The following is a 16,392-nucleotide window of genomic DNA, read 5'->3' on the forward strand; positions in this document are numbered from 1 at the left end:
CTCACTTTGTTTATAGCTATGTCCCAAGTCGCATGGACAGTGAGGTGGGGACTGTTTCATTACAGTCAGATTTGGGAAAATGGCGAGTTGTCTGTGACGGGCAGGGAAGAGGGAGGGCCACGTGCAACATGTGTGGGTTTGCCCTTCCTGTCAGTGGGTTGTTTGAGGGCTCCCCGTTATCTCCTTCCCAGAGGACTCCAATTCAAGGACTTGTTTTTGAAAGTGTTTTATTTGAAGTGAAATGTTTTCTATATTAATGTTAATTTTCTTTCCTTAGTAAAGAATAAAAGCGTACTACTGTCTGTCTGGAAGCAGTTCATTCTATTTCTTTTGCTGATCACCCTCTAAAATCACTTGTCCCGCATTTTTAAATACAGGGGGATTTTTTTGGTTTGTTTTTCTTTTTAAATACAGGGGGATTTTTTGGTTTGTTTTTCTTTTTCGGTCTCTCCTCCTGCTTGGTTTAATTATCAGGTCATCATTTAAACGTATGTTTCCACTGGGCCAGGCCCTGAGAGAATTATTACTTTGGCTCTTGAATGATGGATTTATTTCTTAATTACACAAATTCCATGTCTCTGAAAATACCCACTTTACATTTACAGGAAGAAGAAATGTTTCGTCCAAATATGTTTTTCCTCCTGTTGCTTCCGCCTATTATATTTGAGTCAGGATATTCATTACACAAGGTGAGACTCAGACACACATTAGTGTTCTTGGTCTGGATGGCTTCCCATGTTTGTAAGGCATGTTCCTTCAAAGCGGGGCTGTTAATTTGGCAGCGGAGGCTCTGTGTGAACATCTTGGGGGGTGTGGTAGAAGCTGCCCTGTGCTGCCTGAGGGGAGCAAACGTGGTTTCAAGCAGTGCGGCTTATTAAGCTCGTGTTTTTCGTAGAGGAGTACTTTGCTTAGGAAGTTGGCCAAAGTGATGTTAAGTGGTGCACGGACAACACTTTGACTCCTCTTACTGAACACAGACTGACACATGTTAAGAAAACAGACTATGTCCTGGGGCAACGGGGACATGTGCCCCAGACGTATGAATTCTCTCGGCTCACCACATGGGGCCTTTCTCCCTTCTTAGGCCCGTCCGTCCTTCAGTGTCTCCCCTCTCAGTGCCCTTCCCTCGGCCTCAGCTCCCAGCTGATGTTCCCCTGATCCCCAAGCCTCAATCTCTTCCCTCCCTCTCCCTGGCCCAGCTTCTCCTTCCCAGGCTGGGGTCCTATCCTTTCCTCTAGTCTTCCAGCTCCTTCTGGCCCATTCTTGGCCCCCCAGCTCGGCCTTGGAGAGCAGCGTCTCTGGCCCCTGCCGAGTTCCCTTCTTTGCCCTGGCATTCCTGGTCTCTGTCCTCCCACTTCCACTGGGACTCTGTCTGCTTGGGCAGGAGCTTCTTACTTTTAAGCCAGTTTATGTGCGTGCATGGGTTTTTTCCTTGTCTATGAGTTTTCTTTAAATATAAATACATTTGTTTTAAAATAAAAAGGTGACTCAACTTAAAATACAAGTAATACAACGGTATTTAATACTGTTGTGTTAATAGTAATTTAATAATACATTATTTTGTGAATGTGATAAAAATGTTGAAGGTTGGAAGGAGTAAGATTAGGCCTGCCCTTGGAGAGAGGAAAGAGCGTGAACTTTGGAGCCCGAGAGCCCTGGGTCTAATCATGCGCTGCCTCCTGTGGGTTCCTTTTGAGTAGGTAGAAATTAAAAACAAAAGGCAAAACCCCAAAAACCCTACCTCCCAGCTTGTTTTGACGTTTACACTAGATGAAAGAATGTATGCAAAGTACCGCCCACCACATTAAATAAATGGTAGCACTTCTTGTTATTAATATTATTGTATTATTATTAATAGCAACTTATTAAACTTGAGAATTAAATTTGTCAAGAGAATTTTCATAAAAAACATACATATTAAATTTTTAATTTTCCACCTGGGTACTAAAGCAAAAATATCCTAAGATGTTCAGTCTAGAGTTTTTAAAAAGTTATTATTTTATTGTACTATCCCCCAAAAAAGGTGAAAAGGAAGTTTAATGTAAAAAAAACTTCCCAAATCTTATAAACCATTACTGACATCAGATAGTTGTTAAAAAGAAAACAAGCGAGAAGGAATGGAAAGTCAATGTCTTTTACTCCTTCATTTTGTAAGCAAATCTTAAAAGAGCTTTGAGCAGATTATGAACATATTTCAAAACAAAGCTAAGGGTATTGATTTGATTTGGACTTTAAAACATGACACTTTGATTGTTATATTAAAGCATGTAAAGTTTTTATTTTCTAATTTTTTGGAGGGAGGGGAAATAAACTTGTTCAAAATTTGAGGAAAATAATAATTTCTTAGAAATACATTTCTTTAAAGATGGCCTTCCAGCAGAAAATGTGACAATTTATGTGAAAGGGACCAATAAGAGGTGGAAATTTGAATTCAGAGACTTCTGTCCACTTCCTACCCTCCCCCAAAGAAGACAGGCGGTCGACTTTGAATGTTTTATTTTAATAGTGATGTGCTGCATAAGAATGTTGTGGTCAACAATGGACCGCATATACAATGGTGGTCCCATAAGATCAGTACCATGTAGCCTACCTGTGTAGTAGGCTGCACCATCTAGGTTTTGTAAGTGATGTTTGCACGACGACAAAATCACCTAAGAACACATTTTTCAAAATATATCCCCATTGTTAAGTGATGCATGACTATGTTGTTGTATTTGCTGATGTAAATTTGGAGTTGGGATAAAAATTTCAATAAGATTATCATCAGTTGATATACATTAGGTGGGCATCTATTTTCCTTAAATTGTTAATATCGTATAGAGAATAGAACATTAATTATGTCAGAAAAACAGGTAAATTTGCTTTATGTGCAAAAGGAAGTTCTTGTAGTGTGGTAACTTGAATTTGGGTAAATTTTCAATATCCAGATTAATATTAACCAACTACATAGACTAGATCAGAATTAGATTCTTATAAACAGACGAAGGCTTAATCTGTTTTTAAATAGCAAAATAAAGTAGCTCTCTGCAAAGAGAGACTCATAGATGAAAGCCTTTTATTTAGAAAAAACAATTCAGTGTATTTGCCTTGAGTTATTTTAAAGTTCTTTGTGTGCTAAAGATTAATATGCCAAACAAAGTAATTGACTGTCAGATTTGGGGCAGCCAAATCAAAATTGCAACAAATGAAGCAGAGAAGCTTCCTGAAGGAGATAGGCTTAGTGGAGCTGTCACTGCTGAGCTGAGGACGCTCTTTTGAAGTGAGCTTTAAAGCATCAGTTCCTGTTGTCTCTGGCTTGACCATTTCTGAGCAAAAAGATGAGATTCCTTGTCCACACCCACAATCAGACATCATTAAGGTTGCTGGGTGTTGTTTCTAAGTGGAGTCCACAGGAGCCTAATAAATAACATAATTTTCTTAATTTTATGGAAATTCAAAAGATAATACCATGCTACTTGGATTCAAATATTTTCCTTTAAATGCTGTGAAGTATGGATGAAAATATATTTTATCTGTCATTTGATGATGATACTGATAGAGTGAAATAAAATTGTTTAAAAGACCTGGATAGCAAGAGGGAGTTTCTGATAGTATTACCTATTATCTTGACATTCTTTGTAATGATATGCCTTTTCTTAATTAAAGGAAAAATGATATTGTGTAAACTTTGGCCTTTGATCAGACATGAAGCAGAGTTAATTTCTTCAGTACCTATTCATTAGGCATCTTCCGGCCGACAGGCATTGTCAGTGACTGTTGTACAAAAACAGATGTGGCCATTTCCCTGTTGAGCCTGCAGCCTAGTGGGAAAGACAGACGTCAGTCAGATAGTTACCTAAATAAATGTAAAACTTCAGCCATGTCAAGTGCTACCAGGAGAGGGTCGTTGTGCTTTGAGAGCATAAAGTAGGATCTGACCTGGCTCAGGGATCAGAGAAGGCGTCCCTCAGGAAAAGTCAAAATGTCCTGAGATCTTAGGGTGATTAGAGTTCACCAGGCAAAGAGGAGGGAAGAGTGGTCCAAGCCCAGGAGCACAAAGTGTGCACAGAACAAAAAGCCATCTGTGTGACTGGACCAGAGGACATGGCGAGTTAGAGGCCGTCACAGGCTAAACCATCCAGGTTCTGGTTGGGTTTTAGCTGCATTTCGAGTGCAGGTTGGGGTCAGAGTGAAGGCAGCACAGTCAGATTTGTCTTTTGCAAAGATCATTCTGGAAGCCCTTGGAGAGTGGGGGGCAAGGGGTCAGGAATGGTTGAGACTGGTTAGAAGCTATTGCAGTGGTACAGGGTAGAGATGATGGCAGCTTGGACAAGGGCAGTGGAGAGGGGGATGGAGAGAAGCTGGGAGATGTGAGTGACGTGGGGGGGTGAAAGCCAGAGGACGTGGGTCTGCCGTCAGATGTGGAGGTGAGGGAAGACTCCCAGGCTTCCAGCTTGCCAAACGGGGTGGGTGACGGTCCTCTTTGCATAAAATCAAGCGTGTGAGGAGGGCAGGTGTCGGGGTCTGCCCCTCCACTGCCTGAACCAGCCTTTCTAATCATTTCTCTCATTTCTGTTCTTTCAAACAGGGTAACTTCTTTCAAAATATTGGTTCCATCACCCTATTTGCTGTTTTTGGTACAGCAATTTCTGCTTTTGTAGTAGGTGGAGGAATTTATTTTCTGGGTCAGGTAAGAAAAACATCTTTGAAAAACTTTGAAAATCTTACATTCTTAGAGCTAGTGCAGGGAGGTGGGGTGGGGACTCCTCATGGGGCCTGGGTTTTACGCTCAAGATAGAAGCTCTGCGGGAAGGAAATCCAGATACGAGGCACGGTAAAGGCATGCTGACGTTGTTTCTAAGTGTCTCAGAGAGCTTTGGTGTCTGGAACTGAGTGAATCTTTTTCATAATCCCCAAAAGCATTTCATCTTATTTGCAAACCAATATTGTCTTAAGTTGGAATACCTAAAAGTAAAGCGGTAAAAAACAAAAAAAAAAACAAAAAGAAAAAAAGAAAAACAAAAAAAAAGTAAAGCAGTAAAGCTCTTCAACTTGTAACAGTATCAGTTGTGTTGTCAGATAGACTGAATCAGAGTTAAATGCTGCTTTTTTAATAAAAATTTGCATTTTAAAAGTCAGAAATGATCCTGAATGTGTTCACTCAATTCTAAGCCGTCCACCTGTAGAGTCATATACTCTGAATTTTCTACCATTGCTAAACTAATTTCCAGTGTGATCAATTGGGTGTTTTATAGTTTGAGTTCAAATTAATTTGAGTTTATTTAAGCCAAACCTACCTAGGAAGGTAATACCTGTAGTTGTGCGTTATGCACGTCTATGCATGTGGCAGTTCTTTTCCTTTGGTGTTAGCTGCAGAAGGTTTTCCTGCCCCGATTCTGTAAACTAAGACTGAGTTTCGGGCAGATTCCTCCTTTGTATGTCAGAAGTCTTTTCTTCTTCGGATAGCTGTAGAGCAAAGCCCATTCCATCTGATGTCACCTTTAGCTGCCTCAGGAGCACCAGAATAAATCTGCCTGTCATGCACCCTTCCTTGCTTAGCTTCTAGTGTCAAATGGGAAAACTTTAGAGAAGGAAACTGTAGTTAATTTGGCTTGAAAAATGTGGCATTCTTTTCCATACTTTTGTTGTATGATGATCAAGTGCACGCTTAAACTAAAACTTAGGAGTTTCCCCTATTTTTCGAGTGGTTTGGGGATTGAAGATTAATGTCCTTGTTTGTTTGTAATAAAGCAGTAGTGGACATTTTAATCTTCTTGGCTGTTCTCCAGGGGTTTTTTTTGTGTCTGTGTGTTTGTGTGTTTTATTTTACAGGCTGATGTAATCTCTAAACTCAACATGACAGACAGGTAAAGCTTTCCTACCATAACACCCGTGTGACCGCTTTTCTCGGGGAAGTTCTCTCCTCATTGATTCCTGGGCGTGATTCTTCTTTGTCCTGTCTCTCTTTTTGTTTTGCTGATGATTTCTGTTGTAGAATCTGTTCTGAATTAATTTGTGCCTCTAAAGTGAATGAAAATTATGTTAAGGAATTTTGAAGATCTCTAATCAGAGCACTGCCAATTGAAAGGACTGGTTTAGTTAAGCTTTAGAGGGAATAACTCTGGTCACTTAACTAGCCCCGCCTACACCACAGGCTGCACCAGTGTCCTTTTATTATTGAGTTGTCTCCAGCTAATTTCTGAGTCTTTTCAGTGGCCATAATGATGAGTTAATTTCTCGCTAGATTAGGGACGGAGGGAGGAGTGAGGTATGAATCTTTCCTCTAAGCTTCCCATCAAGCCTGAGGTGGGGCTGGCTGGGTGGAGGAAGCAGGCAGGGCCTAGGGCTCTATCGTGGATGTTCTCCGTCTGAAGCTACTCCAGTGAGTCCTCAGAGCTGCCATCTAGGAGCCAGTCCAGGAGTTTCCATAATCGGCTTAGCGAGAATAACCTAGGCAGCTGTCTCTGGGAAGGTACCAGATCTAGAGCTGAAAAAGTGCACAGGCAGACGTGGCCTGGTTTCCCTCTGTGAGGAGTGCAGCAAGTCTGCCGTCTTGCTCTGTTTCTACATCCACCATCAGTGCTTGCTTCTGTCCTGTGGTGTGGCTGGGGAGCTGGCCTCCCATTGGGCCAGCCAGAGCTTTCAGCCTTTAGCAGCAACTTGGGGACCAGAAACTTGGAGCCCTTTTCATGGGAAATGTGCCTCTGATAACCTCTGGACTGCTTTGAGGACAATCTCATTCCCCTCTTCCCTGAGGACATAAATTTCAGAGCTTTTGTTGCAAGATAGCCTTGATGTATAAACAAGTAGCAAAAGTCACATTCCTATTCCATGAGGAGCTGGAAATTAAGCAGAACTGATGCCCTGCGTTTTGTAGGTAGTCACATGCTGCATAGCATTTCAGTTAACGACGGACTGTGCACACGACAGTGGTCCCCTAAGGTTAGTACCGTATAGCCTAGGTGTGTAGTAGGCTATACCATCTAGGTTTGTGTAAGTGCACTATGATGTTGAAATCGCTTAATGACACGTTTCTCAGAATGTATCCCATCATTAAGCGGCACATGACTGTATTTTGCAAGTGAAAAAAAATGCCCAAAACACAGCCTTCATTGTAAAGGAATGTCAGCCTTCAAGCCTTCAGCCTATTTGGGGGCAGCTGGTTAGAGATACAGAAAATGCTTGATAAATTTCTTGTGAAATTGAATTGAACCTGTGGTTGGGATGTTCACAGGGAGAGGAGTCAAAGAATTTCCCCTTGGACGAGCAGACGAAGAACCGAGTAGAGTTTTCTCTCTCTACCTGCAGACATTTCCCTTCCTGTTAGAAAGTGCCTGTCCCACAGAAGGGGACCCACAGTGGGGGACTGCTCTGGAGAAAATTAGCCAGCAGTTGCAAACCCACACAACTGCAGGGCCTGGCAGAGTGCTTAACAAAGGGAAGCTGGCCAGATGTGTGTCCAGAGGTGGGGACAGTGGGGAGCCAGAGAGCACACCCTGTCTGAAGGGACAGCTACTTGTCAGCTCCACCTAGTAATTACCATTATGGGCCCAGAGTTACTAGGTGTTTAAGAAATTCTTTTCAAAAGAGGCCAAGTTTCTAGATTTTAATAGGGAATTTTCTAGTTTTCAGATAGTGACAATTTATTCAACTTTTCAAAACACCATGCAGATCAAACATGAGACACATAGGCCTCTGCGCTTATAGGAAACATAAAAATAACTTTGTTGCACAGGTTTTATTTTGGTGATATTTTTGCTGGAGAGAGATTTACTCATAGACACGCCCTGAATTGTTTCACTGTCCCAGTCTATTTCCTTTTTGTTTTCTTGGTGTTGCTATCTTTTGAGATAATGGAATAAAGAAAAGACATTTTTAAGTTAAACTTCTAGTGTCTGGCCTTTTAAAGAATTGGGTCATGAAGGTGCAAAGTGGAGCAACTGATGGCATGGTGGAATGACCCCTTGGATTCAGAGCTCTCGATGATTCAGTCAGTGCATGTCTCAGACTTTTCATATTCACTGTCAGAAATACTCTGCCCCAACTTAGATTCCCAGCCAAAGCTAAATGTGTTACATGATTTATGCAAAGCATTTCCCTCCAACTTTTTATTGTGACAGTTTCAAACATACAGAAAAGGTGAGGCATCGTACAGTGGACGCCCCTGTGACCACCACCTCCTTTCTACAATTACCTTTTCACTGTATTTGCTTTAACACAGCTCTTTCCATCTCTCCCTCCCTCTATCTGTTCATCATCTTCTGGTTCCTGTTCTCTGATTTCCAGTTCAGGATGCCACGGGGACTTTGACAAAGAACATTAGGCAGACCTCTTTCAGTGCAACTGAAACCTAACACAAACTAGTTTTAGCAAGAAAGAAGTTTGTTAGTTCATCGAACTGAAGTGTCCCCGGGGTGATGGCTTCTGGTATGACAGCCTCCAGGGGCCCACAATGGCAGGATTCTCTCCTCTCACTGTCGCAGCTCAGGTCTTCCCTGATTCGTTTCCTCCTCGGGCATGCTCACTTCGTGTGGCAGCACTGATGGCTCTTAGTTCACCTCACCCTCGCTTCAGCCATCCCTGACAAAAGGGCCACCTCACTCCTGATGACCTGGTAAATGCCTGTTGATGGCCCTCATTGACCGAGCTTGGGTCCTCTGCTCACTTCTAGAGCCCCACGCAACCCCATGGATGGAGAGAGGGGGAGGTGCGGCTCCCCAAAGGAAAATTGGGGTGCCGTTACCAAAACCAGGGGAGTGAGTGTGGAGCAGAGAGAACTGTGGCTGTCCATTCTGCTGCACTGGACGTGAGAATGGAGGGAGGGGCCAGCTGAGCCACACACAGTCAGCACACAACACACCAAAGGCTCCCAGCTTCGCCTCCCTTGCCTCTCCCTCCCTTTCAGGACACACTTTTTAGGTGTTCTTCCTTCGAGGCCCCCTTGATGTTGCCATGGGTGATGAGAGTGGGAATAAAAGAAGAGGAGAGAGAAGAAGCTCTGTGTCTGGGTTGTAGCACAAGAGCCTCAAGGCCAGCTGCCAACAGGACAGGGCCTTCCAGGTCGACAGCCATTTAGTGCCGTTACCTTTCCTTCCCTCCCCCGTCCCTCCCTCCTGCCTGTCTTCCACAGATATCTCTGGGCCATCCCAGTCCAGATCCTGGGAATACACCCATGGCTAAAACAGTGCCCACCCCCTTGGCACTCACAGTGAGGGCAAGAGGCAGGTAACGTCACAGCTCATAGGGCATGTGACAACCTCTATGAGGATGGGGAAAGTCTGGGAACTGGTCTAAGCTAAGACCATCCTTTGGGGTCTGATCCTCAGCTTGGGGTTTGGAGGCTGCCCCTGAGGTGAGCAGGCTCTCTGCATGAATTTACATTAAGCAAACTCACAGGGAGCTGCCATGGAAACCAGTGTGCCAGATTACTGATTTACGGAGAGAACTGTTGACTGGCAAGGTAGCCAGGTATGTGCTCTGCCGGCACGCCTCTCCCTGAGCCTGGGGTCAAATGAGCATCGAGGGCTGCAGGTGATGACAGAGGGGACCAAGCATGCTCCCGTCGCCAGGCCAAGTGGCACCCTCTCCCCTCCCAGACTGCAGGCTTGATACGGGCCAGAAACAGAGGCGGATAGTCTCTGGCTTATGTCCCCACGCAGACCTGTCCCCTTGGGGCTCCGTGTTCTGTCATGTGTTGTGGAAGAGGGCAGACCTAACCATTCTGCTGAAGTAGAAAGAAAGTGCCAGGCATAGCAGTTGGAAGGAATAGAAGGCTTGCAAGAATGCTGAGGGGGAAAGAAGACAAATGGGATGAGAGACAAATCACCCAGACTCCTTAGGTGGCCCACAGGCCCACAGGGGATGAGGCCCTGCCTCCCCACCAGCCTCTAATGTCTCCCATTTGCCCTCACCGCACTACTGCCACACTCACCTTTTTGTTTCTCAGGCAACCAAGCTTGCTCCCACCTCAGAGGTAGCTTGCTGTTGCCACTGCCCCCGGATCTTGGCCTGGCCGCCGGCTTCTTGTCATGTAGGTCCTTGTTCAGGTGTGTCCTCTCTTCCTGACCACCCACTCTAAGTGGCCCCTACCCCGCCCACAAGGTTACTCTTTCTCTTGTCACCCTAATTTCCTGGGTAATGCTTGCCATTTTCAAAATTGGTCTTAGTCTCTGGATATTGCTATATCAAGTGTAGTTGTTAGGAGCACCGACTCTGAGCCAAATGGCCTGCGGTTGAATCCTGGCTCTGCTACTTGTTAGCTGTCTGACCTTGGACAAGTTACTTAACCTCATTGTCCCTCAGTTTTGCCTGTGTAATCGGGGCACTAGTAGTACCATCTCATACGGTTGCTGTGTGGATTGTCGGGTACTCTCTAAAGTGCTTAGCAGAGTGCCTGGGACATGGTAAGTGGTAAGTGCCACATTAATGTTTGCTATTATTGTTTGCCGCAGTGCCTGAAACATGTTAGGCAATTACTACCTGTTTGTTGGAGGTAATGAGACCTCCGTGGGTGTTGTCAGTGAGAGCCGTGGCCTGGGGAGGCAGCGCTGGCGCTGGTCTCTGCCACCCAAGCCGCCCATGCCTTGAACCACACTGGAGTTGCTTCTGGCTTTGGTACTTTCTTACACGTTGCAAATCTGGAATGGAGGCTGAGCTCAGTCACAGATAGTGGCTAGGGGCAAAGCAGAGGTCAGACCCAGGAGCTCATGGGCCATGTGGGGAAGGCCCCTGGGCCATCATGGTTCCAGCTGCTCTGACTAAAAACCTTGGGAAGTGTGTAATGTATTTAAGCAAAAGTCTTCCATCCATCATTGGTCAAAAGAAAGTCTCGGTACTTACAGTGGAAAACCGGGCCATTGCTAACAACTCCTTTTAGAGTGGGCCTTTCACTGCTCTACCCACAGAGTCAATTAGCAGATATTGTAAGTAGAAAAAGATACACCATCTTCTGTAGTTGCTTCAGCTACCGTGTGTCCTATTATGTTATATCAAATACAGTCCTTGGCTTTAATGTTTTCCTGTGGGGACCAAGCGATAAGCATTACAGAACACCCCTTCCTTTTGTCGTCTTTACAGTTTTGCGTTTGGCTCCCTAATTTCTGCTGTTGATCCCGTAGCTACTATTGCTATTTTCAATGCACTTCATGTGGACCCAGTGCTCAACATGCTGGTTTTTGGAGAGAGTATTCTCAACGATGCAGTCTCCATTGTCCTGACCAAGTAAGTGTGCTTTCTTCAAGTGGTGGAACTAAAGGTCCCTGTGACAAAGGGACAAATATTTCCATGCAGCTGCCTTTACGGTTGCTTGTCCTCTGGGTAATTGGGTCACCTGCTTCTCCATCTCTCCGTTTTGACAAGGCTTGACATGCCCCAAGAATATCATCAAGGCCCGGGGGTGATTAGGAGAGGAGAGTCCACCTTTTATGAGCTGCCTTTAAGCAGTGGTTTTGAGCCCAGCTTCTCATCAGTGTCACTGGGGATGCTAATGAAATGTCGTATTCCCAGGCCCACCCTCAGAGCTTCTGATTCAGTTGGTCTGGGGTGAGTCCCAAGAACTTAGGTTTTTACTAAGTTCCCCAGATGATGATGGAGCAGCCACTCGAGGGATCAGTGTCGGGGCAGCATTGTTGCAGATGAAAGCACTAGACAGAGGTCCCGCTCTCCCACTCAGGAGCTGTTGCATGTCACCTTTGTTTTCACAGCTGTAAAATAAGGTAGTGATACTAACAGGCCTCCCACCTTGAGATGCCATTGTGTGAAAGCTACTTGGAAACTGCTCATCTTTTCCAAATGTGCATTGGTATTACTGCCTAGTTGAGAGGATCTGAAAAATTAAAGATGACTCATAAAATATCAAGAGGTCATTGGGAGGGGCCGGCCCCGTGGCCGAGTGGGTAAGTTCACGTGCTCCACTTCGGCAGCCCAGGCTTTCACTGGTTGGGATCCCGGGCGTGGGCCTAGTACCACTCATCGAGCCATGCTGAGGTGGCATCCCACATGGAACCAGAAGGACCTACAACTAGAATATACAGCTATGTACTGGGGGGCTTTGGAAAGAAGAAGGAAGAAAAAAGAAGATTGGCAACAGATGTTAGCTCAGGTGCCAGTCCTTTAAAAACAGTCATTGGGAAAATGGAATGAATTTAAGATAATCTCAAATGCATTTATCTGCTGCAGGCGTGTTCCCTCAAACTCTGCATTTTGTGCTGTTCATTAGCTTATGTGGGCAGGAGACCCAAACAGTTTTGCCAAAGAACAGAGAAGGCATAGACAGTCAAAGCAGTTGGAGAAAAGATCCTGGATAGTGTATCCGAGATGAGCTAAGAGAATTTTAGGGGCCAATCTGTGTTCTGTTAGAGAACAGAATTTCCGCTATCTGAATACTGACTTGTTTCCTTTTTGTGGAGTTTCTTGCTAAGCATAACCACTCCATGGTAGGTAGCATTTTCTTAACAGACTTCATTCAGAATTCTTGTGTTGGCCTAAAACAACAGTTTATGGTGGAAAGAGCCCAGGGTTTGGAGTCAGGCAGACTTGGCTTCAAGTCCTGCTGATGCCACTCATAGCTGTGTGATCCTGTGCCAGCTCCTTCACGGCTCTGAGCCACAGGCTTCTCAGCAGTAAAGTGAGGGTGAGAATACATCTGCCTCGGATTGGATTTGAGGGTTGAAGAGTTACATGTGATGCTGTGTGGAAAGCATCTGACATCAGTTAACACGACAGCCTTTCCTCTTCTGCTTCCGCCCCTGGTTATTGTTTCACTCTGTTTGCCATTTTTATCCTAATTTTACAGAAAGAATTTACCAAATGCTGCTTAATTGCAAGAGATGCTCAGCAGACAAACAAAACAAAACAAACTGTAAAATTTTTATTACTCAAAAAGTAATACGTATATTCTTCATATAAAATTTAGAAAACACAAGCAAAAAAGAAAGAAAAATTACATGGACTGGTACTACTCAGAGATAATTATGGTTAACAATTTGGTAGAAGTATACGTATATTTTATTTAGATGGGCTTGTATGCCATATACTGTATTGTGACTTTTCCATTGGACAGAGTTTGTAAACTAATCTTCTATAACGTCATTTTACTGGTTACAGAGTGTTCCTTTCTATGGATTTACTGTGACCTATTTAACCAGCTCCCTATTTTTGACTTTTTCATGTTTCTCTTGGCAAAAGTTTCTATAACTCTATTAGGAAATTATCAGACACCATGCTGTAAGACCTTTAAGAAATCTGATGGCAATATTTTTTCTTATTTGAGATCTACTCTGAAAGCTTCTTAGCTTTCTGGTTTTGACTTTTGTCTCATGTCCTGGCTGCACGTATTGAACATTTGTGATAAAGAATTTTACTGAAATTGGAGATGACATCATGTGTTATTTTTCTACATTAGGATCTAAACTCAACTTCTTTGTCTCTAATTTATTTGTTTATTTTTTAATCTGTTAGAAGTAGGATCTTTTCTGAGCTTTTCCAGGTCTCTTTGCCACAAAAAGGCCAAAGATTATAAAAGATTTTCTTTTTAAGATGAGAAGTGATGGCATCATTATAAGTAGCCAAAAGTTCTTCCTGGAAAAGTGCTTTTGAAGGCCAAGATCACCTATGATGACAGTTCCTCAAATTGGATCTGTGGACCACAGGCATCTGTAGTGTCCGGCCTCCGCCTCCGACAGGCTAGGGTGGCAGTCACTGACCTGAGCCACATCCAGCCTCACTGACTCTCTAGACGTGCTAAAGGCTGGTCGCCCGCCATCAGCATTTGGTGAGGGGCCTCTGTGTGCCAGATGCTACTCGGAGACCAGTTGTACTTGAGCTCAGTCCAAGGTGGGAGAAAGATGCTCAGAGAGAAGTGAACACAGTGCCTTGGGTATGAAGGCAAAACAACCACTGTGAAGGGTTTGAGGAAGCTTTCTCAGACAAGGTGTCATTTTCAGAGAGAAGAGGGAGAGAGGGGGCATGGTAAGCCTGCCTTTTTTTTTTTTGGCGGTACAGGAGGGGGCTATTATCAGCTTTTTTTGGTTATAAGGTAGAATCATGTCTTGTTTTTAAGGGGTATACTTCATAAATGACCATTTTTTAATGTTTCCACTTTCATAAATGCCAGAAAGCTAAGTATCTTCTGTTTCTTCATTAACTTTAAGTTATTTTTATCTTTGATTTGTTACTATGACAGTTTATTCTCATAATTGCTGTAGAGGAAATCTTTTATTCTCTCCAGCTATAGCTTAAGCTCGTGAAATGGATCCTAAAGAAGCACTGTCATTTATTCTTTAAGGTATAAGAACCATGACTTGAAAAAATAAAACGTGGACAGTTACCAGACCTGAAAGAGTCTGAATTCTACTTTCATTTATCCCGAGTTCAGAAACTGTTGGCCTCACCCTGGGTCTGCTATTAATCTGTGGTGTGACCTCCCCCAGGTAGTCACTCTCTTTGGGCCTCAGCCTCCCCTGTGTAAAAAGAAAGCAGTGACACCAATGTTGTACCAGCTGTGGCAGTGGGGTGGGGGCAGGACACCATGCACGTGGCCCACAGATCCATTTGGGAACTGTAGGTGATCTTAGTCTTCAGACGCACTTTCCCAATAAGAACCTTGTTGGCTCCGGCGCTCCCCAAGGTGAGCTGTTAACCTGTGACCTGCTGGGAAGGAAAGGGCATGGGGGAGATTGCACATTCAGGTGAGTCTGGAAAACTTTTGCGTGAAAAGCGCTTTCTTTTTTGCAGGACATCTCAGAACCTTTATTATGTTGTATTGTGCTGTGAATGGCCATGAAAGGTTTCCTAAGGTTATTTGATCAAGCTATCCTTTTATCGGAGATTATCCTGCCTTAAAATCATACCAGTTTGTGAAACGCTGATTAAAAATGAAACTGAGGGGCCAGCCCAGTGGCACAGTGGTTAAGTTTGCATGCTCTGCTTCAGCAGCCGGGAGTTCAGATCTCAGGAGCAGACCTACCCACTGTTTATCAAGCCATGCTGTGGCAGGTGTCCCACATATAAAACAGATGTTAGCTCAGGGCCAATCTTCCTCAGCAAAAAGAGGAGGATTGGCAGCAGATGTTAGCTTAGGGGTAAATCTTCCTCAAAAAAAAAAAAAATAAAGCTGAATATTACTCTTAAGTATTCTTTGTTTCGTTTACTGATTCAGCAAAAATTGATTGTGACCTTTGTGTGCTGGGCTCTGCCTCAGGCCCTGGACATATGGCAGTGAACAAGGTGGACACAGGCCTGGGCCTCATGGAAGGAGGCGTTAGTTTTCACGTGCTGTGGTGGAGAAAGCAGGCACAGGAGAGCCTGTAAATGAGCTGACCTGTGGAAAGGGTCAGGGCAGGTGTCCCTGAGGAAATAACACTGAGCTTGGGTTCTGAGGAACAAACCAGGGAGCTAGCTGGAGCCAGGGAAGAATGAAAGATGACCTACAGGGAGGTGCCAGGGACAATGAGGCCTGCTCTGAATGAGGAGGAGATGGGACAGAGAGGTATGGCGGGGGGGGGGGGGGGGGGGGGGGCCAGGTCTGCTAAGGAGACTGGGTTTCCTCCTTAAAAAGCAGCAGGGAGCTGTTGGGTTTTGAACAGGCCAGTAACCTGATCAGATGTGTATTTGAAAGGTCATTCAGGCCCCTGAGGAGAGAGTGGGTTGGTCCTTAGGAAGACAAGGACACAGCTATAGAGATCTGTGAGGCATTAGCCCTAGGACAGAGGATAGTACAGGAGGGAGGGAGGGATTGAGAGAGAGCCCAAAGGGAGAATCAGCAGGGGGAGGATATTTAATGAGAATGACTCCATCTTAATGTATAATGGTTTTCTTTTCCATTTGGGGGTAAAACCGACAATTTAATTTAATGGCTTCTGACATTTTACTTTGTTGTGTTATAGTAAAAGGAAAGTTCTTTCAGTTCTTGCCCCTAATGCCTCCTAAATCCACCCTCTTGGCCTGTATCCAATGGCATTTCTTCTCTAGCCAATTCCATTCTCATCTGACTTCCTGCCATAGCCTCAATTTCAGGTTTTATCACAGGAATCCCGCCCTGTCCTGAAAACACCCCCATGACTCCCCAGGGCCGTCAGGACTCCCTAGCTTGGTTCATCAAAAGCCTTTCCCAGGCCCTGCACTGCCTGCTGCGCCTGCCTTATCTCTTGCCGCTGTCTTCCCCAGCCGCCCCTCCCCCCATTCACGTGTTTTGTCTGTACTGACTTATGTAGTTGAATGCTCCATAATGTGCCACCTATTCTTGGGTCCCTGCCTCTGCACATGCTGTTCCGTCTGCTGGGGTGCTTTCCCTCATTTCTTCACCTGGTTAACTCTTCTTTATCCTAAATCTGAACCCAGCCCACTTGTTATCATGAACCTTCCTTGACCCCCAGCAGTCTGTTAGACGCCTACCCTGTGTTTCTGCAGCCCCTC

General features: G+C 44.5%; 1 protein-coding gene across 5 annotated transcripts in view; it reads left to right on the plus strand.

Moving 5' to 3' along the window:
• SLC9A8 (solute carrier family 9 member A8) overlaps positions 1-16,392 on the plus strand; it is a 70,215-nt gene that overhangs the window by 26,923 nt on the left and 26,900 nt on the right. For all 5 annotated transcript variants that reach the window (XR_001379486.3, XR_011430600.1, XM_014735205.3 and 2 more), the window contains 4 exons: positions 606-689; positions 4,568-4,669; positions 5,812-5,846; positions 11,056-11,199. Coding sequence is in view for 3 of the 5 variants with exons in the window: in XM_014735205.3 (XP_014590691.1) it covers positions 606-689; positions 4,568-4,669; positions 5,812-5,846; positions 11,056-11,199 (365 nt within the window). In the remaining 2 variants the exon portion in view is untranslated. The remainder of the gene's footprint in view (positions 1-605; positions 690-4,567; positions 4,670-5,811; positions 5,847-11,055; positions 11,200-16,392) is intronic.

This window comes from Equus caballus, chromosome 22 (assembly GCF_041296265.1).
Source record: "Equus caballus isolate H_3958 breed thoroughbred chromosome 22, TB-T2T, whole genome shotgun sequence".
Classification (NCBI taxonomy): Eukaryota; Metazoa; Chordata; class Mammalia; order Perissodactyla; family Equidae; genus Equus; species Equus caballus.